At 49.1% G+C, this 24,843-nt stretch overlaps 1 protein-coding gene across 1 annotated transcript in view; it reads right to left on the bottom strand.

Annotated features, from left to right (window-relative positions):
* Positions 1–8,292, bottom strand: part of LOC124776480 (bromodomain-containing protein 4) — a 29,690-nt gene extending 21,398 nt beyond the window's left edge. The window contains exons 1-2 of the mRNA XM_047251498.1: positions 7,202–8,292; positions 4,610–7,156 (exon numbers count right to left, since the gene is read on the bottom strand). Of these exons, the coding sequence (XP_047107454.1) occupies positions 4,610–7,156; positions 7,202–7,896 (3,242 nt within the window). The 5' untranslated portion in view covers positions 7,897–8,292. The remainder of the gene's footprint in view (positions 1–4,609; positions 7,157–7,201) is intronic.
* Positions 8,293–24,843: the final 16,551 nt, after the last annotated feature.

Here is a 24,843-nt window from a genome sequence, read left to right as displayed (position 1 = left end):
CAATGCTATAAAATGTGTTCATATCGTTCCACATCTGGAGTTTTCTTAAGTTCAACAAAGGGATCGCGCTCTAACCACGAAACAATCCCCCAAGCCGTAACAGCGCCTCCTCCGCAGTTCACTGTTGACGCTACACAAGATGGCAGGTAACGTTCTCCAAGTATTCACCGAACGTAATCCCTTACGTCGGATTGCCACAGGGTATAGCATGGTTCATCATTCCAAATCACTAGTTCCCAGTCACCCATTGTCCTGTGGCGTCGCCCTTTACATCAAATCAATCGTCGCTTGGCATCGGCTGCAGAAATGTGTGGCTTATGAATGTTCGACCGTTGTATCCTATATCCATTATCAATAAAATAACAGTTAAGTATTGCGAATTCTAAAGTAAATGTAGTGTAAGGTGCTGGCAATCTAGCAAGGGAGCACTCAGACGTGGATGAATACCTAACGTTAATGCATAGGTTTTGCAATACCATTTCTCTACTGCTAACTATAATCTACTTTGCGATTTTGCTGTGACTGGCGGTCAACAGCTTGAAGAAACCATTCGGTGGTATTGACGCCCATTCAGAATCGGTTATGGCACTAACAAATCTCTCCTCTATCCTATCATCTTCTCATATTCTTTTTAAAACAATAAAATTTTATTTTTATTTCAAACTCAAATTACTTTCAAAGTATTTATTCCGTGTCAAATAATGCAGATAAAAAACTACAAAAAAGATAGCAAACGAAAGACTACTTGTTTTGAAATGCCAGGGAACAAGCATTTAAATTTCCAATAAGCAAATAAACATAACTAAATATTATATCACATTTTTAAACTGACTACACACAGCAACTATGCTAGCTGGTTTATGGGTACTCCGGAGCTCACGAATCATTCCATGCACTAATTTCATCTACATCTACATCTACGTGGTTACTCTGCAACTGGCAATTAAGTGCCTGGCAGAGGGTTTATCGAACCAGTCTTCAAGCTATTTCTATACCGTTACACTCTCGAGCAGTGCGCGGGAAAAACGAGCACTTAAATCTTTCTGTGCGAGCTCTGATTTCTCTTATTTTATTATGATGATCGTTCCTTCATATGTAGGTGGACCCCAACAAAATATTTTCCTATTTTCACAATCTGAAGAGGAAATTGGCGATTGAAAGTTCAAGAAAAGATCCTGTCGCAACGAGAAACGTCTTTGTTTTATTGATTTCCACCCCGATTCACGTATCATATCTGTGGCGCTCTCTCCTCTATTTCGCGATAATACGAAATGAGCTGCCCTTCTTTGAACTTTTTCAGTGTCTTCCGTCGACCCTATCTGATGAGGATCCCACACCGCACAGCAGTACTCCACAAGAGGACGTGCAGGCGTAGTGTGGGCAGTGTCTTCAGTGTTTCTTAGTGTTCTGCCGATAAATCGTTGTTTTTGGTTGCTTTATTCACAACATTATCTATATGATCGTTCCAGCTTACGTTATTAGCAATTGTAATCCGTAAGTATTTAGGCGAATTTACAGCCTTTCAATGTGTGTGATTTAATGTCTAAAAGAAATTTAGCGGATCCTTTTGATACTTATCTGTATGACGTCACACTTCTCATTATTTACAGTAAATTACCACTTTTCGCACCATACAGAAAACTTGTCCAAATCGTTTTACAATTTGTTTTGATCAACAGATGACTTTACAGGCCTGTAATGACAGATGACAGTATCATCTGCAAACAATCTAAGAGTGCTACTCTGATTGCAGACTTCATGCGATTTTTTTACAACCATCCTTTGGAATGCTCAGGTCACCAAAAGTTGAGTTGAGCAGCTTTAGAAGGTTTGAACTGTTCCTAATGGATATGTTACTCAGTGACGCCCTTTCTTTTACCATAGTAGAGCATTCGTGCGGAAATATGTATGCATCTACTAACATTTAGGAATGAGGTGTAACGGTAGCAGTAGCATCACATGTAAGTCTTTCTCAATTACGATAGCTGTCTGTTCGTCATCAGGCCTACCGAATATTTTCTGCTGTTGTCTGAATAGAATGCAGAGGAGGGCTAGAGCTAGCTAGCGTGTGTACACTGGGCGCCGACTTGCAGTGGCTGCGGCTGCGTCAGCACTCAGCCGGTGCGCAGCGATGACGCAACTCGCAGGCGCCGCTCCACGCGCCAAGCCGCTGTGTTTACAAACATAGCGACCACGTGGTCGGCGAGGCCTTGGGATAGATGTCGCTGTCGGCGGCCGCGTGCCGCGCCAATCAATGAACCTCTCTCCCCGCTAGCGCGGCTCCGCTAACAACCAGCGTGCCTTTCTGTGTTCCGCTGTCGCTTCTGACTTCACTTACCGTGTTTATATCTGACAACCAGCACATCCTGAACCCGAGTCAGACTTCACAATAGAGAAGTGTATTGTCAGTACGGTGTAGTAACAATGCAGTCTGGGATCGCAGATGAACTGGTATTTAGATTGTAAATCAAAGACTGCCACACTCATTGGTGATGCGAACCTCCTTCGCTTCGTTCATGGTGTTGCCTCTGGCGATGAAACTCACTACACCCCATTTCCTAACAGGTGACCGTCTGTAAGCCACACATGAGCGAAATGTAAGTGGCAAGAAAGCAGAATCTTGGGAGAAGAGACTTTCCTATCAAGATTAGCGGAATATTTTCTTGAGTTTGTTCTGCCTCTTAATTACACGAATGTGGTGGCCATTATTAGGCGTAGTATTCCTTCAGCAACTTGATGGAGCAATGCTAACACGAGTGATTTCAGCTCGTTTGGACTTAAATCAATCATAGCGGAGCAAATGAACGTTCATTTGCTGTCAGAAATCTTACAAACTGACGTTCTTGTTCTGGCATCAGACATGAAGTCTAATATAAGAAAAAAGATCAAATATAAAATATTTTGGTGCGAAAACATGCAGTATGAAGTGCAAACTGTTCAAGAGTCAATTGAGATGACGCCATTCATGAAAAAGGTGAAATAAACACTTCGTTTTTTATTGTTTTCTACGTGCCCTTTCTAGACTCGGATACACTCGGATAATGGAAGAACACCTGTTTCAAGTACAAAAGACGCCTGAACAAACTTATAAGAGAAACGGGCTGAATATTTATCAGTTCACAGATTTTTTTTTTTTTTTTTTTTTTTTTTTTTTTTTTTTTTTTTGTGGATAGAATACGTTTTTAATGCGCAATGCTATTGCTAATTCCGTAAAAGCTTGATACTGTCACAATACTAAGTAACAAGGCTTGGCGAAGTATTTCATCCGCTGGGTATAGCATACTAAACAATCACTTTAAACGAATTTTCTGATTAAAAATTAAGAGGACACCTCATGTGATGCTTGATTTGTTGCTAAGGTAAGTTTTCAACCAGTTGCAAGGTATTATCATCAACTATCCAGCTGCTTTTATCTTAAATATCGACGATTAAAGTTAATTTCGAGAAACATGTTACAGTACTGTGCCATCGTTCAGACTGGACTCAACCGCACTTCTCCGAGCTATGAGAGTATGTAATGAAGGGTTATAGTTTTAGGGGCATCTTGTCTTTGTATTACGTGAATTGTATCTCATGAAAAACCAGAGCAGTTTCAACCAAACTTGGTAACCTTATGCGACTTTATACTTGGTTTACTGTTCGAGTAAACCACCCCTAGGAACTTTAGTGGTGGGGTGGGGGTGCGACTTGTAAAAATAATATAAAACGAATTATTTTAGTGTCAAATTTGCACTTTCTAGGAGTACTCTGAAACGCAGTGAAAAATCTCATCCACCTCTGGCATGAATATGACTTATTACCCGAGGGGAAAAAAGAAAATAAAATAGTTGGATTAGCACGACACTAGTTCTCTCTTGGGGGATGGGGTGGAGGTCGAGAAGAGAAGGGAGTAACATTTTTCAGCCCGACTTAGTACAAATATTGCTTACTATTTACGAAAAGATAATGCGTGGGTAAGATACACCTAGCAACTGTATTTGTGATCAGAGGAAGTCATCACATCAATCATAACTCACATACAATCATAACATTAACATTGTGCTAAAAGGGTGGAAACGAGATGAAATATGAAAGTAATGGAAACGACCAATATTTGTGAGCGGCAGATTGTTTTAGGATTTCACAGGCTGAATGGGACCTTTTATTTATTTCGAAAGAAATTTCCGCTATTTGAATGTTAATTGTTCATTTATTGTACACAATCATGATTTCGTCTTTGTAGCCATTCTCGTGTGCATGTTGAAATGTTAAAATACCTGTAACCTGTTTTTCACATGTCTAAATTACATCTTACTCGGCTTAAAGACCAATTGTCGTATGACACGTCAGAGACAGGAGAGAAATATTTCGCCGAAATAATGGTTGAGTACAATAAATGAACAATTAACAGTCAAATGGCGGAAATTTATTTTAAAATAAGTTATATGACTGTCGTCCCCTATGAAGGAAAATAAATAGGGATGAAAAGAAAATGATACAAATAAATAATGGAAATTTATTGTTATTTTTGCGCTTTTGGTGTGGCGAGGTTGATGAGTGACAGTTATGATGACGTTTCACCCCTATATAGGACTGGGAGAGGAGAGCGCAGCGCTTTGCGGATACTGACCTTCCGAAAAGGGGGTGCCAGAGGTTCTGCGCGCCGGACACCTTGTCGGGGGTGGGAGGCGGCCCGGGGCTGACGGCCGTCGAGCTGACAATGGGCGCGCACTCTGGGGGCGGCTCCTTGAGGAGGCGCGGCGTGTGCAGTGGGTCCACCAGGTGCTGCGGCTGCTTCACTTTCAGCTTGGGCGTCGCCGACAGGTCGATGGGTCCCGCCCCCGGGGGCTGGGGAACCTTGAGCGCCACGGGCTCCGGCCGCCGCTGCCCCCCGCTGCTGCTGAGCAGGTTGAGAAGCGACTTGCACGTCACCGACGGGGGCCTGTTGGCCGCCGCGGCGGGCTGCGCAGGCGGGGGCGGAGGGGGCGGTGCCTGCGGAGCGGGGGCGGCGTGGTGGCGCTGCGGCCGCGACAGCGGGCTGGCGCGCGGCGAACGCTTCGCCGCCGACGGCGCCTTCGATTTCGTCGGTGCCACGTGCTGCTGTTGTTGCCAGAAGCTGGCGGCGATGGCTTCCAGCTGCGCCTTGTAATCGACGCCGGCGGTGGGTGACAGCAGGTACGGCGGAGGCGGAGGAACGGCCGCGGCGCCGCCACCGAAGCCGGCGGGAGGGAAGACGGCGTTGACCGCGGCGACGAACTCGGCGTAGTTGCCGCAGAGAGCGGACGCCGCCTCCAATTGCGTGAGGTAGGGCAGCCACATGACCTGCGTGATCGACGCCGCCGTCGCCGCCTCCGCGGCCGCCACCTGCTGGCGCTGCTGCCACTCGGCGAAGGCGGCCAGCGTGGCGAAGTCCGGCACCGGCGCGTGGGCGGAGGCGGCGGGCGCGTCCTTGGCGTGCTGCTGCTGCTGCAGGGTGGCGTACAGCTGTCGCAGCGGCACCACCAGCAGGTCCGGGTCGTGCACCAGCGCCGGACTCGACAGCGCCGCCGGCAGCCGCAGGTCGGGCCTGGACGCCAGCAGCCTCGGCGCTTCCGCGGCGGGCGCGGCGAGCAGCGCGGGCAGCCTGTCCCGTGGCACGACCAGAGGGTCCGGAAAGTCGCGCTCCAGTCTGCGCAGCTGCGCCACCGGCTCCTCTGCCGTCAGCAGCTCCAGCAGCCGCGACCGGCCGCTCTGTTCCGCGGTGACGGCGGGCAGCGTGGGCGGCGGTGCCACTGGGGCCGCCTGGTGCCGGTGGTGCTGTTGGTGGTGGTGGTGCTGCTGCGCGGGTGGCGGCGGTGGCGGCGGCGCCGCCATGGGGTGCTGCACGGGCTGCTGGTGGGAGCCGCCGGCCAGCAGCGCGCGCAGCGTCAGGTCGTCCCGCTCGCGCTCCGCCTTCTCGTCGGAGGAGCAGCTCACGGTGGGGCTGCCGGCGGCCGCTGCCCGCGTGCCGAGGTCGATGGCTCCCGCGCCGCCTCCGGCCGCGGGGGATGTGCGCTCCGACGCCGGTTTCGCCTCAGTAGGTACCACTGCGGACACCTTCCTCGACAGCAGCGACTCTAGGAATGCTGACTTGGCCGCGGACCGAGGAGGTTGCTGGTGGGCCGGTTGCGCCTCCTGATACTGCTTCTCCACTTGCTGTACACCGGCCCCGCACGACGGCGAGTATTTGGGTATCGTGATGGGCGGCGACCGGGACAGCATCAACCTCCTCGGCTTGCACTCCATTTCGTCTTCTTCTCGCTTCCGGAGTTTGGGCAGGCTGAGATCAGTGGGCAAAACTTCTTCCTCTTCCTCCTCCTCCTCTTCTTCTTGGCAAAGCTCGCCTTCTTCTTCACAACCCTCCACTATTTCGCCCTCGTCCAAATGCTGCACTTCTTCTTCCTCCTCCTCCTCTTCTTCGCCTCCGTGAGTTTCTTCTTCCTGATGCATTTCTTGGTAGCATTCGGGATCACAAAACTCGTCCGCATCTTCCGCCTTCAACGAAGCCATCTCGTGATCGTCTTCCGGTTCCTCCATTTCGCAACACGTGTCACCTCCCTCGATGCCGGCGTCACTTTCTGCGACGTCCTCCTCGTACTCCATCTCTTCCTCGCAGTCGTATTCTGGGAGATGGGTACCCGTTTCGTCCTCTTCTTCCTCGTGCGCCCCTTCGTCTTCGTCCTCCAGCCTCCCCTCTTTGGTTTCCGCGCCGGACTCGGCGTCTTCGTCCTCGATCCTCTGCGAGATATCGATCCGCTCTTCGCGAGTAGCGACACTCGCCACGGCTGGCGCCACAGTCGGGATGCGCGCGCTGCCACCTACCGGCGACAGCCGCGACTCGGTAGAGCTCCGCGATGCCTCCCTGCGGCCGCTCCCCGAACTACTACTACCACTGCTACTGCTATGAGTCCTCGACAGCGGCGGCGACTGTGTTTTGCCGGCAGGGAGAGATTGTTTCTGCACTGCAGGGGGACTGAGGGCCGACGCTAACCTCTCGGTGTGAGGTATCGCCCGCCACCCGTGCGCCGTCTTAGTAATCCTAATGCGATTGCGCTTGTCGTAATCTTCACACAACACTTCCACAATGCGAGTATCGTCCTGCTTGATCCACACAAAAATGGGGTTGACACGCGGGGTGGGTGTCGGACTGGGTTCGCGCCTGTCTTCGGCGCCGCCCTCCGTCGTCCTGGCGGCGGCGTACAACGCGCTCCGCCTCTCCCGCTTGCGCTGGCGCCGCCGCTCGCGGCCGTGCGAGGAAGACGCCCCGGACGAAGACGTGGAGGCGGCGGAGGCGGACCTCCGGCGGCGGCGTTTGCGGGCCTTGCGGCCGTGGGGGGCGGTGGCGCAAGCGGCGGCGAAGAGCGCGCAGGCGGCAGCGGGCGGCGGCGGCGGCGGCGGCTCGGCCACCGCCTCCACGAGCTCGCGCAGCAGGCCGCTCACCTCGGTCTGGGCGCGCGTCGCACTCACGCGGCCCTCGCAGCTGAGCGAGCGCAGCACGCCCCGCGGCAGCGGGTCCAGCACCACCGAGCACGCGCTCGCGCCCGGCCGCTCCTCCGGGTCGTCGTCCGCGTCGTCGACGTCGTCGTCCTCGTCCGCGCTGTCTCCGCCGAGCAGGCGCAGCAGCTTCTCGTCCTCGGAGCCGCCCGCGCAGCCGCTGCCGCGCACTGTTATCACACCCCCGTAGCGCGCGGCCGCCGCCTCGCCCTCCGCGTCGCTGTCGAGGTCGTGGTCCTGCTCGGCCACGACCAGGTCGTGCTCGGGCTCCGGCTCGGGTTCCTCCTTCACGTCCTCACTGTCCGCCACGAACTGGAAACCGAACTCCTCCGCGTGCCGGCTGAGCTCGGCCGCGGGATCCGCCGGCGGCGGGAACCACTGCTGCACGCCCAGCGTCGTGCTCATGATCGCGCACTCACAACACTCGCGCACACTCGCACACACACTGTCGGCACTGTCGCACTACTATTATCCGCACTCGCTCCACCGTCAAATCCCAGACGGGGTAGAGCAGTGGCGACGCAGCACATTTACGGGCACAAAGTACACTCTCCTGTGAGGATTCCGCCGGTATCACACGCGACTCGCGAAACGCTGCAACAGACGCACTGCGACCGCGGCCCGGCTTGCGTGGCCGGTCATCTCACTTACCGGAACGTCGACGTCCGCGAACGGGCGGCGAGTTTACAGTTGTCACACTCGCGGCACTGGCAAAGCACTGTGCCACACACACACACACGCACACAGAGCGCGCGCACGCCTTTTACACCAAGTCGGCTCGACTGTTGTTCGCGATGTCGCTGCCTGGGAACGACTGCGGCTGTCGGCGCGCCTCGCGTTGCTGGCACGGCCCGACGGCGTACGGACGGAGCCGAGCGCGCACGGGTGCCGCCGAGCGCGCTCCGAGCGGGGCACCGACGCCCGTGACGTCACGGAGTCGCAGGCCTATGAGCGCGTGAGGACTTTGCCCCCTCGTGTGGCGCTCTGGCGGGGGAGGGGGGAGGAGGCGTGGTGTAGCGCGGCCCCCACCACCCGGCAGCGTCACGTCGCTGGTGGCCTTGACTCGCACCCCCACTCCCGACTGCGGCAGCAACCCGGGCTCCTTTTTTTTGGGTCCGGCGGGTGTGTGTGAGGCCCCGTGCGCGCACACAGGCCCGGCCGACACTGTATTTGTTCAAACAGGACTGCCAACGCAGCGGCGGCGACGGTGGCCTCGCTTTCTACGGGGCGCTGCGCTGCGCCGCGCTGGGGTGGGGCGCAGGTCATTATCTCGCCAGTCCGGGACGGGAACGAGTCCTGGCGTCGTCCTTTGTTAACGTCTCGTGCCGAGTGCTGCCCGTCTCGCCTGTCCTGCAGCGCAGCTAGTCAGTCACTTGCGCCCTTCTCTCGAGCAGACGTTCTCTCACACAAAGCCCAAAAACTGAAGAAGCGATTACATATCTAAGTTCCCATGACCAACACAAAAAGTAATTTTTTTTAAAGTAACACGGAGCTAAGCCGCTGTTACTCGAAGGGAGAACGACTGACTAGACCTCGGAAGGAGTAAAACCGGACACTCGATGAGAGAGCGAATGACTACACCTCGGAAGAGAACTAATCTTGTCGCTTAATATATCGAATAGGTAGTTAGACGCAAAAAAGATACTGTGCGTGTCATAAACCGGACTCATCTGTTCGTCTCGTATTTCGCACTTAACAATTCCTCATAACTCCATGACTGAGCTGGGCTCTAAAGTGTTATATTAGGCGTGGTCCTATTAGAGATTACGTGTTTCGGCTTTCCTCTCGTGAATCTTATTATGCAGACTTATAACTACAAAAGTTCATGGGGTGGGGGGCAGGGGGGGGGGGGGTAGGCACTATTTCGGGCTGTATGACTTAATCGATCTACGTGAGACTCTACTGTGTACTTGCATTTGAATAGATCAGGGTAAGCCTCATACGATCATCCTGTATCAGGTATTTCCCCAGTACACTTCAAATCAATATGGGGATGGATCCGCCAACGAGACCACAACCTAATTCCTTCGATACTCTTCTCCTGTTTCGCTCGAATGATCTCGATGTCAAGAACTGTTAAAACATTACCAACTTTTGTTCATCGTCTCTGCAAACAAGTGTTCAATGCACATTCACTGACTTGATACGAACACAACAGTACGAAAAGTTGGATTAAAGAAAACAGTTATACGTCATATTTTCGCATTCACTTAGTGACTTCTAAGCTATCGCCTACAGTTTGCAACAAGAAAATAAAACCACATAACCTTTACATCTACATCTACGTGATTCCTCTGCTATTCACAATAAAGTGCCTGGCACAATTACAGTCAGTAGACGTACTAAACTTATGGAAGATCGAATAAATCCTTAGTCCTAATTATTGTATCATTTTCACAATGCATCAGAAGACACATACGTAGTGTAAGCAGTGAATTGATATTTGATAAGTTGTTTCAAAGCAATTCCATCTTCTGTCAAAGCTTAAGGCTCGTTTCTCGGTACCGTCAACGACATTTCTCGGGTAGGAGCGCCAGAAAACTGTAGCTGAGTATGAAAAGCACGAAAACGCTCAAGCTCTGTCTCTAATGATGTCCATGTCGACGGCAGGTTAACATACTGCACTGTTTTCTGCATTGCCGGTGTATCCAAGTGACTTCCCCAGTAGACAACATTCATGAATAGATACTGAGTTCGTTTCAAATGGTTCAAATGGCTCTAAGCACTATGGGACTTATCTGCGGTCATCAGTCCCCTAGACGTAGAACTACTTAAACCTAACTAACCTAAGGACATCACACACATCCATGCCCGAGTCAGGATTCGAACCTGCGATCGTAGCAGCAGCGCGGTTTCGGACTGAAGCGCCTAGAACCGCTCGGCCACAGCGGCCGGCTGTGTTCGTTTCGTCTGACTATGTCGTTCCTGGTTACCTACATCTACGTATGCAGGATGATCCAGTAGAAATGGAACACGACAGAAACGATCATGCAGAGCAAAAAAGTCTAGCCTCTAAAATGCGGGAAGTATGAGCACTTCTTCATCTTCGATACTGTGAATCAATTCTCTTTTACTGGAAGCTCTCTGTTTCTGTATTTTGGGAGAAGGTATTATGGACGAAAACAAGAAAAAACTGTTCAGTAATGATGCGCTCTAAAATCCGTGCCCACGTTTATTAGGCAATTTTTCTTGTTTTGATCCATATTTCTCGCAAAATATGAAAAGCAAAGAGCTTGGAGTAGAACAGATTTGTTAAGCAGTATCGAAGATGAAGAAGCACTCATAGCTCTTAAAGTACGCATTTTAAAGCCCATGTTCACTAGCCTTTTTTGCTATGAGTGATCGATCCTGTCGTATCCCTGAAGATTGACCATTGATTCTGGGACATCCCGCATACTCCGCAAGCCACTGTGCAGTGCATGGCGGAGGGTAGATCGTACCAGTATCATCAATTTTCTTTCCTATTCCACTCGCGTACTGAGCGAGGCATGAACGATTGTCTACGTAACTCCTTACGTGCCTCGTCTGTCTTGTCTTATTGTCACGATCCCTACTCGAGATAAGTAGCATGAAAGCCCCTCAGTCTTTTTCGAACACCGATTCCCTAAACTTGCCATACAACGTTCCTAGATAACTGCGTCGTCTTTCTTCCAAGGATTACCATTTAAGTTCGCCGAGCATTTCTGTTAATCATACAATGAAGGCTTTCACGACCGGATGGTACTGTTGTTGATAATTCTTCCGGGTTATGTGGCCGTGGTCCATGGAATACTTCTATTCCTAACGTTTCGTCCAATACTACGTTGGACATCCTCAGAGGTATGGCTGGTCCTGTTGAGTCCTGCAACCGGGAAGAATTGTTGTTAAAAATGTCAACAACATTTCTGTTAATCTTTCGCATGGACTACACCGACAAATAACGATCCAGCACTGCGTCTGTGGAATCGTCTGATGTCTGTTGTCGTGCCTGCTTGATAAGGACTCCAAACTCTAGAACAACTCTCCAGATTCGGTCACCATAGCGTCTTGCAGGCGATGTCCTTCACAGTTACATCGCATTTCCCCAAAACTCTTTGGACAAATCCATTCGCCATACTGATTTTACACGATCGTTCCATTTCATATATCCTCTTAACATTACCCCTAAATACTTATAAGCTGTGGCGTGTTCAGAATGTTCACTACTAATCTCGTATTTCTCTTTGTTACAGTCGTTACGTTGTTTTCGTCGAATAATTGAATATATCTTCTGCTGCTGGCTATACGTGGGTGATGTGGGGAGTGAAACGCGAACCAGATCGGCGACGCCTGCTGCACGAACAGGAGAGATGTGGAGACGGTGGCTGGCAGCGGCGCGCACCGCCGCTGGCTGGCCGGAGTCCTGAGAGGTCGGCGGGAGGCGCGGCCTCGTGTCCTTGGACGCAGGACGCTCCACCTCCGCCATTGTCCTCAGTCTGCCGCTGCAGGACTCCCGTCTGATTGAAGACGCTCGGCCAGGCACCGCCGTGCACCTCGAGCGAATCTGTCGCCACGTTCCACACTGACAGAGAGCCTTCCACAACCACTGTTACATCGACAAAAGCCCGATTTCGAGCCGATGTTAAAGAAAAACACACATGGACAGGGACATTCCCAAGCGAGAAGGAACTGACCATTCATTAATGTACACACAACGTCTCCAAAGGCGCTCATACCTATGGGCAAGCACCCCCCCCCCCCTTTAGCTCTCAGGGAAATGAAAAAAATGTGGTGTATACAGGTGTTTTTCTTTCTAGACAACGATGTTAAAGTCAGTATTACACAAGTTTTTAAAACATTTTTTATGACTACTTAAGTGTGCCATTCCTCTTTCAAAACGTTAAAAATGTACAAACCACCTCCTCCTCCTCTACGAACACTCTTACGAGCGCCCTTGAACGTTCCACGTCTTCCTCTCCCCTACTCCCCCCCCCCTCCTAGAACACACGCGAGCTCTGACGCTTCCAATGTAGAAAATGATCTAGTTCCAGTTTTCAAGTTGTCACCGGCTGTGCTCGAGAATTTACAGTGTACTACATCAGGGACGGTTTACTGCAAGTTCCATCCAGGCCTGTTTTGGCGGATGTGACTTATCAACTTCTTATTTGCAACTGAAAAAAGTCCTATTTCAGTAATGTCAAGAGCTGCTGATGAAATGGTTCAAATGACTCTGAGCACTATAGGACTTAACTGCTGAGGTCATCAGTCCCCTAGAACTTAGAACTACTTAAATCTAACTAACCTAAGGACGTCACACACATCCATGCCCGAGGCAGGATTCGAACCTGCGACCGTAGCGGTCGGGCGTTTCCAGACTGTAGCACCTAGAACCGCCCGACCACCCCGACCGGCTGCTGATGAAATAAACATTTCGATCAACTGATCATCATCATCAAATAGCAACGCTCTTACTGTGGCGTCAAGTAAACCAAAAACCACCCAGCCACACTGAAACTGCCGCAAATAGCTAAGTGCTTTAATACAGCTAACGGTAAAACGCACTGACATACTTAAATAACCTTCGTACACTGACAATCACGTTCCATCCTCCTTCATGGAGTGCGTACTGCATACTGACAGATGTGTAATTACGTTGTACCTCTCAGGAGACATCACACTTAGATTATTATTCTTCACACAGCTTAAAAATTTGAAATAATACCGGACTGCCGTCTTTACGACAAAGATTTAAAACCTGACGTCCAGTCGAGAATATCATAAGAATCAGCACACAAACTGATATCGAAGAAGAATGCGAAAGGGGATTAGGGGTGTCCTTTTCAAGGGAAGTCCCTCAGCTTTCACCGTAATTTTTCTGGGTATAGCGCAGAAAGTCTAAATCGCATGAGCAACGCTATTTTGTGACCCCATTTCTTCCGAATAAGAGTCCAGTGTTTTAACCACTGTACAGAACATCACTTCGTGTCTCTTAATATTATGAACTATGTTGAATTTTCGGACCCTTGCGTGATGTTTCATAGAGATAAGATTATCTAGCAACTTCATGGAGGTGCCCTGGTGCCTACCTCTCTGTTCCGACAGTGTTGTAACAAAGTTTCGTCCAGTAATCAATGAACTTTTTACGCAGACGACTTACGCACTCTCTAAGCTATCATTTGGGAAAACTCGAACAGTCAATGGCAGTAACTGAAGCGCAGACAAGAATATAGACGCCGGCAGTTTTCACTAGTCGTTACGGGAGCAGATACTTCAAGCGGAACACTCACAACGCTGCCTGAGAGGCGCCTTGATGGGAGCTGCGCCCTGGCGGCGGAATGCCGCACTAAGCGCGCCGCGCGGCTACTAGATGGCAGCGCCTGTACCGCCGCCGCCGGAGGCCGTTGCCGTCTGCTTCACAGTCGTAAATCTCCCGTAAAGGCTTCGGTGTGGAACAATCCAGAAAAACTGGGCAGCGCCCAGACGTTCTCATGGAGGGGAAGACACCGCGCGCCCTTCTTGAGGAGTAGGAAGGTCGCGCTCATTGTTCTCGTAAGAACACCTCACCATTGTACGGGGCACGGACTCCTTTGCGTTATCTGATTCGGGTCTGTGTGTACGCCCCAGACTCGTCCGATGGTCACAAAGGAGCTGTTTAGCATTTCTGCTGCGCCAATTGACCCTGATCTACATATTACTCAGAGGCGCACGTGTTTGGCCTCCAGACCCAGTCAGGCAGGACGAGTTCCTTCTGCTCAACTCCTTTGATGGTCTTCCGTTCAAAAAGGATAATGCTGTCAGTGCAGAGGCGGCGACACTTCCGTTACAAATAGGCTCCACAGTCAGAACTGTAACAACTTGCCTTAATTTATCGTTACTATCCTTTCCTTGTCCGAGTAAAAAGCTTATCTATTTTCCTCAAAGCAAGGGTTCTTTGTGCACAACTTCACGTTAATATTTCATTTAATCAAATGATGGGTATAACCAGCATTGATAAAATATACAGGGTGGTCCGAAACAGTCTGATAAGCTTGTGAGGGTGTTGCTGTGTAGATTGTCCTGAGAAATAACTGATTAGAAAAAATCCGATATGTTGCGCCGTTTCCGAGTTAAATAGCATTGAAGTTAGCTAATCAGGCCGTTGCGCACGCAAATTGCCAAACGTCAACTTCGTTTGGTTTCCTGAAACCGAACTCGAGAGAGATACAAAAGTTGGACATGGGGCGTAGCAAGGATCAAACCCGACCCAAAGGAATCTCATGCACTGCCTTCTATGCTATGATAAGAACTGATACAAATTTTATCTTGCGGCCCACTTGAATCTGCGTGCGCAACGGGCAGACTGGCTAACTTCTGTGCTAATTAATTCGGAAACGGTGCAACGTATCGAATTTTTTTATTAACAATTATTTTTCTGTACAACCTACCCTGCAACACAGTTGGCTCGGAGCACTATGGGACTTAACATCTATGGTCATCAGTCCCCTAGAACTTAGAACTACTTAAACCTAACTAACCTAAGGACATCACACAACACCCAGTCATCACGAGGCAGAGAAAATCCCTGACCCCGCCGGGAATCGAACCCGTGAACCCGGGCGCGGGAAGCGAGAACGCTACCACACGACCACGAGCTGCGGACTGCAACACAGTTTCACGCTTTTCAGGTTGTTTCTGATCACTTGTATACAGTGGCACTATTAAGCTTCTGATCAAATACAAACAACACAATATATGTGAATGAGTACAAGAAACGATTTTGATCGAACAGATTGGAGTGTGAGATTCAAAAAACTGCCCACCGAAGAAAAAAATAGTGTGTGATTTTACTATAATAAAGGCAGCAATTTATGATTAACTATTTCATCCAGAATTCACTGCATTGTAAGGACTTCGACTCGTTATCTAACTGGAAACTTAAAATCTTAAAATTTTTGCGACGCTTACACAACCATCATCATTATCAGGTGGAAGCAATGTTTTACATAACTGCTTTTAGCACAAATCCTTGTAATCTAACACCGCATGGTGTCGATGCCACATCATGATTAAACAGCTCACTCCAACGAACTATCTACGACCCATCTCCGAAAAAAAAAATGTTCAAATGTGTGTGAAATCTTATAGGACTTAACTGCTAAGGTCATCAGTCCCTAAGCTTACACACTACTTAACCTAAATTATCCTAAGGACAAACACGCACACACACCCATGCCCGAGGGAGAACCCGAACCTCCGCCGGGACCAGCCGCACCGGCCGTGACTGCAGCGCCTAAGACCGCTCGGCTAATCCCGCGCGGCCCCATCTCCGATGAAGGGTGAAAGGGCATTTTCCAGTTACCTTTTACAGAAATTCCCATTTAGTCTCTCGTGAAATGTAGTTATTTTTAGTGATTTGCTAGAGAAAGACTGCATTATCGAGTGAACATATCTCAACAAGCTCAAAATGTTGTTGTGGGTTTCATTACTATCTTCGAGAGCAAAATAATAATAATAATAATAATAATAATAATAATAATAATAATAAAGCAACTTATTGAGTAACTGCCAGTCTAAACGTAAGAGTATAATTTTTCCCAGACTTTCTCAAATACACCTGGTGTCTGTTGCATAGCATGATATTTATCTAGGACGCTACCGACGAGGTAGCACGAAGAACTACATGTAATTCCAGAGGAAAAGTGGGAGAGAGACTTGGTGATTGTGAGAGCTGTAGGTCAGAACAGTTCCTTCCAATCAAATCTTGAGGGTATATGTTGTACATACACTCACGGACATTAACAGTGAAATGGGATGGTGCACACGACATCCTCATGCGGATAACTACAAACTCCAAAACCACCTGTGGCACACCTGCAATGGACACCTGCTGAACGTGGGTGGTGGCCGAACTTGTACAGCATCTGACACTTCCTGTCAGATTAAAACTGTGTGCCGGGCCGAGACTCGAAATCGGGACCTTTGCATTTCGCGGACAAGTGCTCTACCAACTGAGCTACCCAAGGACGACTCACGCCCCGTCCTCACAACTTCACTTCTGCCAGTATCTAGTCTCCTACCTTCCAAACTTCAGATGGTAGAGCACTTGCCCGCGGGAAGCAAAGGTTCCGAGTTCGAGTCTCGGTCCGGCACACAGTTTTAATCTGACAGGAAGTTTCATATCAGCGCACACTCCGCTGCATAGTGAAAATCCTATTCTGTTGTACAGCTGATAGAAAATCCCTACTGGTGATGTGAGACGAGCATGGAGTATCGATTTTATTCAAACTATGCATGGCTGCTGCAGCAGTTGAAAAAACCATCGCGACTGGAAGAGATCTCAGCCGAGAACAATTCATTCTGATGTTCAGCACTACAGTACTGGGCTGGACAGCCATTTGCAGAACTGAACTTTAGTTTCAAAATCGGTCTGATTTGAGCACTTTGGTTATGATGGTCCTAGTTCCAAAATTCGTCTGACTTGAGCACTTTGGTTATGATGAGGGTGGTAATGTTTATGTATAGGTGCTATTTTGTTTTTCACTCTTTAATCTTCGAAGCAGAGTTACGTGCAACCTGATGTGTGCTAACGATCAGTCTTCTCCTATATTGTCCCACACCACGTCCTCAAATTCTGATTTGTGACAATGCTTCGGCGAGAACCTGAACTTTTCCGATAAACCGATGTATCAGAATCGGACTAGGCATTTGTTTAACCATGTAAGACGTACAGTTATAATTTACACTGTTAAGCAGCTACTGAAGGCGACAGTCTACAACTCTATTAATAAACAACCGTGTCAATCAGGTTTAATGATTGTGATTCCTCCAAAATATTCCATACGAAATATTTTTTCAACAAAAACGTTGAACAACCTGTTTTATTGAGTATTTCAAAATTAGATAGCATAAAACAGATAAACACCGTCCGAACAGGCCTTGGAGGTCGAACTATAGCGATCAGTCTCCGTGTCATCGTCAGACCCTAGGCGTCACCGGGTACGGATATGGAGGGGCATGTGATCAGCACACTGCTCTCCCGGACGTTGTCAGTTTTCGTGATCAGTGCCGCTACTTCTGAGCCAAGTAGCTCTTCAATTGGCCTCACAAGGGCTGAGTGCATCCCATTTGTCAACAGCACTCGGCAGATCCGGACGGTGACCCGTCAAGTGCTGGCCAAGACCGACAGTGCTTCGGTGATCTGACGGGAACCGGTGTTACCACTGCGGCAAGGCCGTTGGCGACTTACACTACTGGCCATTAAAATTTAACCAACAAGAAGAAGATGCTGTGATATGCAAATTATTAGCTTTTCAGAGCATTCACACAACGGTGGCGACACCTACAACGTGCTGACATGAGGAAAGTTTCCAACCGATTTCACATACACAAACAGTAGTTGACCGGCGTTGCCTGGTGAAACGTTGTTGTGATGCCCCGTGTAAGCACGAGAAATGCGTACCATCACGTTTCCGACTTTGATAAAGGTCGGATTGTAGCCTTTCGCGATTGCGGTTTATCGTACCGCGACATTGCTGCTCACGTTGGTCGAGATCCAGTGACTGTTAGCAGAATATGGAATTGGTGGGTTCAGGAGGGTAATACGGAACGCCGTGCTGGATCCCAACGGCCTCGTATCACTAGCAGTCGAGATGACAGGCATCTTATCCACATGGCTGTAACGGATCGTGCAGCCACGTCTCGATCCCTGAGTCAACAGATGGGGACGTTTGCAAGACAACAACCATCTGCACCAACAGTTCGACAACGTTTGCAGCAGCATGGACTATCAGCTCGGACACCATGGCTGCGGTTACCCTTGACGCTGCATCACAGACAGGAGCGTCTGCGATGGTGCACTCAACGACGAACCTGGGTGCACGAATGTCAAAACGTCATTTTTTCGGATGAATCCAGGTTCTGTTTACAGCATCATGATGGTCGCATCCGTCTTTGGCGACATCACGGAGAACGCACATCGCCATAGTGGCGTATCACCCGGCGTGATGGCATGGGGTGCCATTGTTACACGTCTCGGTCACCTCTTGTTCGGATTGACGGCACTTTGAACAGTGAACGTTACAAAAAATGGCTGTGAGCACTATGGGACTCAACTGCTGAGGTCATAAGTCTCCTAGAACTTAGAACTGCTTAAACCTAACTAACCTAAGGACAACACACACATCCATGCCCGAGGCAGGATTCGAACCTGCGACCGTAGCGGTCGCGCGGTTCCAGACTGTAGCGCCAGAACCGCTCGGCCACAGTGGACGTTACATTTCAGATGTGTTACGACCCGTGGCTCTACCCTTTATTCGATCCCTGCGAAACCCTACAGTTCAGCAGGATAATGGACGACCGCATGTTGCAGGTCCTGTACTGGCCTTTCTGGATACAGAAAATGTTCGACTGCTGCCCTGGCCAGCACATTCTCTAGATCTCTCAGCAATTGAAAACGTCTGGTCAATGGTGGCTGGGCAACTGGCTCGTCACAATACGCCAGTCACTATTCTTGATGAACTGTGGTTGAAGCTGCATGGGCAGCTGTACCTGTACACGCCATCCAAGCTCTGTTTGACTCAATACCATGGCGTATCAAGGCCGTTATTACGGCCAGAGATGGTTGTTCTGGGTACTGATTTCTCAGGATCTATGCACCCAAACTGCGTGAAAATGTAATCACATGTCAGTTCTAGTATAATATATTTGTGCAACGAATACCCGTTTGTCATCTGCATTTCGTCTTGGTGTAGCAATTTTAATGGCCAGTAATGTAGATAACATAAATAGTGGTATTACCGTTTCCAACTTCATACGAAAACATCGTCAGACGATCTGAGTATTTCATATACAGCATCTCCAAGTGTCCAAATATGAGGTGTGTCCACCCTTCGTCTTTACGACGGCTTGAACTCCATTAGGGATGATTTTCAATCAGGTGTGTTAATGTCTATGGAGGAACAGTAGCTCTTTCTTGTTCTAGAGCCGGAAACAGAGTAGCTAGTGATGTTGGACGTCGACGGCAGCGACGTCGACGATCTCTCACCAAAACGGTGTTCCCTTGGTTCGGGTCGAGCGTCTGTGCTGGACAGTCCATTTAAGGAATGTTATTGTCCACAAACCATAGTCTCATACATGCTGCCTTATGGCGGGGTGTACCGTCATACAGATACAAGCAGCTATCGTCTGTGAATTGTTCCTCTGCTGCACGCGGTACATAATTCGGTATTCTGAATAACACCACCTCCGTACTGCACTGTTGGTGCCATGGCAGGTAACCTACTAGTGGCATTCACGAAACCCAGACTCTTCCATCGGATTGCCACAGTTTATAGCGTTATTCTTCACTCCAAATCACTCGTTTCCAGTCATACTTTGTCCAATGGCTCCCTCTTTACACCACCTCAAGAGTCGCTTAACATTGGCTACAGAAATGTGTGCCTTATGAGTAGATGCTCGACTATTGTATTTCATTCTTTTTAATGTCCTCCGAACAGGCATTTTGCTAGCTGGACTGTTGATACCACTTTAGAACTCAGCCCTTCCGCTGATTTCATGCGATTTTTTAAACCATCTTCCCAAATGCCCCACGTTCCGTCTCCGTCAGTATGAAACGTTCCTCCTAGTCTGTCATCTCGGAGCCCCTTCAGCGGCTGATGAAGTCCGTCGTGACCGCGGCCAGAGCTCGCGAAGTCTTAGTGTTGTGCGGTGCGCGAGAAAAATCAAGTGACATATTGTTCTGTAGACTTCCTCCCTAAGGTCTGTTGGCGGATCCGAATCATTTCTAGGCCCTGCTACACCTATGCTATAACCCAAATAACAGTCATCAGCCACACTTAGATCCGCGAGACGGGGTTAAAACAGTTACTCCCGCTACATCACTACCCAACAGCCTGAAGCCACCTTCAAAAGCTCCCACGTCCGACCACTGGACTGGACAACCAACACCGCAATGAGTCAGTACACCATCATCAACCGGTTTAACCCCTCTTCTGTAAACGAAAAAGTAACACAATCTAAAGTAAAAGAAGGTAAGGACATAGACGACAACTCCACACTTCAAATTTCTATTGGAGCAAAACTCAAATTATTCTTGTTCAAACAACTCTCACCAAGTCAGCTTCGTTCCTTACACAACGCTTCCAGCTAGCCAGTTGCTCCACACTCTGTTAGGCGGTCACTTACTTAACAGTCCGTGTCAGCTGACCTATATCAACACTCAGTTCGAAAACTAGCAATAGATTAAGACGTTTCCCACGCGCGCGAAAGGTAACATACTTTCGAACACTTCTGAACTTCCCACATCTAAAGAACAACCTCACTGCTACCCGACTACGAACTTCCGAAATACGCCTCCACACCACCTCTGCCTCAGATGTCTCCAGTTTGTCTCCTGCAGCCTACCAGCAATTCGAGAGCTACCCACAGCCCGGCGACACTCTTTTCACACGAAGACGTTTCGGCCAAACAGCCTCCAGAACAGAGACGATGCACTGCGATTGGCCACTTCCTGCTGACGCACATCGTACTACCATTAAGTGCCGCTGCCTGCCCACACTTTCAGAAGTTTGTTTCTGTAGGAAAAACTCTTTCCTTTAAAGACCACCATGTCGGGCCTGGCCACCACACGTTAGCAGGATTAGTGGAACCCAAACCTACATGTTCTGTCTGGAGAACAGCCACAGTTCCCCGGTCACTCGGAAACTGGCGCTGGCACTCACAACAACGCCCATCACTTGCCGATGGTCGCAGCCTGTAAACGATCCGTCACAAGTCCATGACGTCTGCCTGGTCCTTGACAGATTTATTGCTCAGGTGACATCCAGTCTTTCTTTCTTTCTTTCATTGGTGCCATGTCCCATGTAGACGCAGGGTCGGCATTGTTAGGAACGGATTTAGCAAAGTTAGTGGAAAGGGTTGGCCGGATGCCCTTCCTGCCGCCACCCGTACCCCTGGGACGGAATTAGTGTACCCCTACTGTCTGCGTCGAGTGTAATTAATGGAATAGTGTGAGCATGTTCAGATGTCTGCGAGTCGAGTAACTGAGGCGGAACGTGGGGACCAGTCCGGTATTCACTAGCAGGATGTGGAAAACCGCCTAAAAACCATATCCAGGCTGTCACACCGGCCCTCGTCGTTAATCCGCCGGGCGGATTCGATCCAGCGCCGGCGCGCCTACCCGAGTCCAGGAAGCTGCGCGTTAGCGCTCTCGGCTACCCTGGCGGGTCGCTCGGGTGGCATCCAGTGACTAGTCCATATTCGAAGTCACGGAGCTCTCCTGAACGACCCATTCTGTTGCCAGTCTACTGGCAACAAAATACTTCCCGTCTGCTTTTATAATTTCGGATTTGTCGCTCGTGTCGTGTACTGATCAGTTACGCATTATATAGGCCTGGCTGAATTCTTTTGGTCAGATAGTGTAGTAGCGCTTCAAAGTACAACTGAAAAAGTCAGAATGGGCGTTCTCTCGTGGCCTGTTCAGTTGTACTTTGATGATTTCTATGTAACGTATTCAAATCATCTGATGACGACTTAATGAGAAGTCGAAACTATCAGGTGCACAGCATTCGAGTTGAGTCAAACTATAAAGCCTTATCAAGATCTAGAGGTGTTTCATACATCTGTAACTCACTGCTTAGGCGTATGTATTATCGTATCCAAATGCGAAGACGACACGTGGTACATCTCCTTTAACAGATACGAGTGAACATGTAACGTACTGAAGTAGTAGTATTTGTTTTTAAGATTACTCGTGGGTGACATTTGAGCCGAATTAGATGGAGATTTTATTAAGAAATTTACGTTTCAAATATATTTGTACTTCCTAGAAGGATATTGCATACTAGTCTAGCGGCTGGAACCACAAAATCGCAACTATCTCACAAACGTTCGTTCTCAGACTCACGTTTACTGAATCGCTTTTGCTTTTATTATCATTTATTTCCGACCTCTTCAGTTTTCACTGTTAATTGTGCTGTAACCTGTATGTTTAAAGAATTCCGTTTACAAGATCGTCACAGTTTTCTCCTAAGGCAGTGAGTCTAGTCTGAGTAAAAACGTTTAGCCATAGCAATACCAACGCAGTTTTCATAACGCATGCTATCAAGGGGCGGGGGTACTTAAAGCCCACAATATATATATATATATATATATATATATATATATATATATATATATATATATATATATATATATATATATATATATATATATCACCTTTAGAAAAGATGAAGGCACTAGAGCGGCAGTTCTGACGTTGAACTTGATAATAGAAGCAAGATTGAAGAAAAGGCAAAAAATCTGCACAGGATTTGTCGAACTGGAAAAAGCGATCGACAGTGTAAAATGATGCAAGAAGTTAAAAATTCTGAGAACAATAGGGGAAGACTATAGGGAAAGGCGACAGTGTAGACTGTATATAAGAACCAAGAGGGGACAATAACACTGGAGAACGGATTGAAAAGGGCGTGAGACTGGGTTGTAGTCTTCCGCCTCTACTGTTCAATTTATACATTGAAATGCCAATGATGTAAATAAAAGAGAGTTTCAAGATTGGGATTAAAATTTGGGATGAAAGGAAATCAATGGTAATATCCGCTGATGATACTGATATCCTGAGTGAATGTAAAGAAGAATTACAGGAGCTGTGGAATGGAATGAAAAGCCTAATGAGTACAGAACGTGGACCAAAGGGTAAAACGAAGAAAGGCGAAAATAATGACAAGTAACAGAAATGAGAACAGCGAGGAACTTAACGTTAAAATTGAGGACCGTAAAGTACTGTAAGTTAAGGAATTCTACTACCTGGGTAGCAAAATAGCCCATGATGGAGGGAGCAAGAAGGACTTAAAACACAGACTGGCACTGGCAAAAAGAACATTCCGGGACAGGAGAAGTCTACTAGTACCAATATGGGCCTTAATTTGAGGAAGAAATTTCAGAGAATGTACTTTGGAGCACAGCATTGTACTGCAGTGAAACAAGTAATGTGGGAAAACCAGAACAGAAGAGAATCGAAGCATTTTAGATGTGGAGGTTCAGAAGAATGTTGAAAATTAGGTGGACAGATAAGGTAAGGAACGAAGAGATTCTCCGCAGAATAGTCAAGGAAGGTGTTGTGACGTAACAAGACTGTTACGCCACACGGTAGTAGCCAAAAGAAAGACAGGCACGCTATACTAAAGCTGTAGCCGATAGTGCACGCATTAAGCATACGGGCGTGAAGTCTGGAACATGAGAACTTATTAATGAATAAGAAGAAAAGTATGTAGATGCTTTGTACTTATCTTTTATTTCTCTTGAATACTCGTAAGCTATAGGCATTGATACAAATGGCTCCTTGCTAGTTCGTAGCCATTAACTTCTGATGGCTATTCTGTCTCTCGGCTAATGAGAGAGAAAGGCTTCGTACAACTGGGCGATAGCTAGGTTCGCGTACAACTCTCGGTAGCTAGTGCTCTCGTACAACTGGGGCGAGTCCACTCTCGTATCACGAGACCTGCCTAGGTGGTGGCGCTAGGTCTGCGATCACAGTGGCGACACGCGGGTCCGACATGTACTACATGGACCGCGGCCGATTTAAACTACCACCTAGCAAGTGTGGTGTCTGGCGGTGACACCACATTCCTCCCCCGCAAATCGGCGAACGGTCGTGTAATAAGGCTTCCGCCCGCCGTGGGGAGGACCACATGTTGACGTATGCGATGAGGTGGGGAGCCTAACAACAGGCGAGGCTGTGCCACCCGCACCCGGCCATCCGGTCCGAGGGGAGCTAGGAAACGCCTGCAAAACTAGTCCAGGGTGCACGTCAACATGCGGTGTATGCGCCCGTGAGAAGACATGAGGGACCGAAGGGTCTACTTCCATGGCGTCGGGGTAGCCGACGCGCGATGACGTCATGTGGTCCGGAGCGGGCTGGAGTTCCATGGCGGAGGACAGCTGGTCACGGGAAGCGATCGGCGGCGCGTGACCCTGGGAGGCGCCTGGCGGCTGCAACGAAGCGTCGAATGCGGTCGCCGGCGGCGGGAGAACAAGCGGCGGCGGCGGCGGCTGCTGCGGCTGCGGCGGCGGCGGCGCGTCGCCATCGGGCAAAATGGAAGGCATCGTCGGTAACACCTGGGGATGAGGCGAGCCAGTAGATGGGTCCCCAGGGCGCTGACCGGACGGCACCGTCGCTGAAAGCAGACGGGGAGCGGCAGAACCCGAGCGACGACAGAGGCGCAGCTGATTGAGATGCCGACGCACCTCACCAGAGGCCCCCAAAACCAAATACATCGCGCGGCCGAGGCAGCGAAGAATGCGCCCTGCGAGCCAACGCCGTGAACCTCGATAGTTGCGATAAAATACAACGTCGCCTGGAGCAAAAGCAGGAGTCTGCCGCTGCGCAGGAACCTGATGCGGCGGATGCAGCAAAGACAT

The sequence above is a fragment of the Schistocerca piceifrons genome, chromosome 1, assembly GCF_021461385.2.
Source record: "Schistocerca piceifrons isolate TAMUIC-IGC-003096 chromosome 1, iqSchPice1.1, whole genome shotgun sequence".
In the NCBI taxonomy this organism is placed as follows: domain Eukaryota; kingdom Metazoa; phylum Arthropoda; class Insecta; order Orthoptera; family Acrididae; genus Schistocerca; species Schistocerca piceifrons.
Note: the sequence above shows the minus strand (reverse complement) of the source record. Positions and strands in the feature narration are given on the sequence as shown.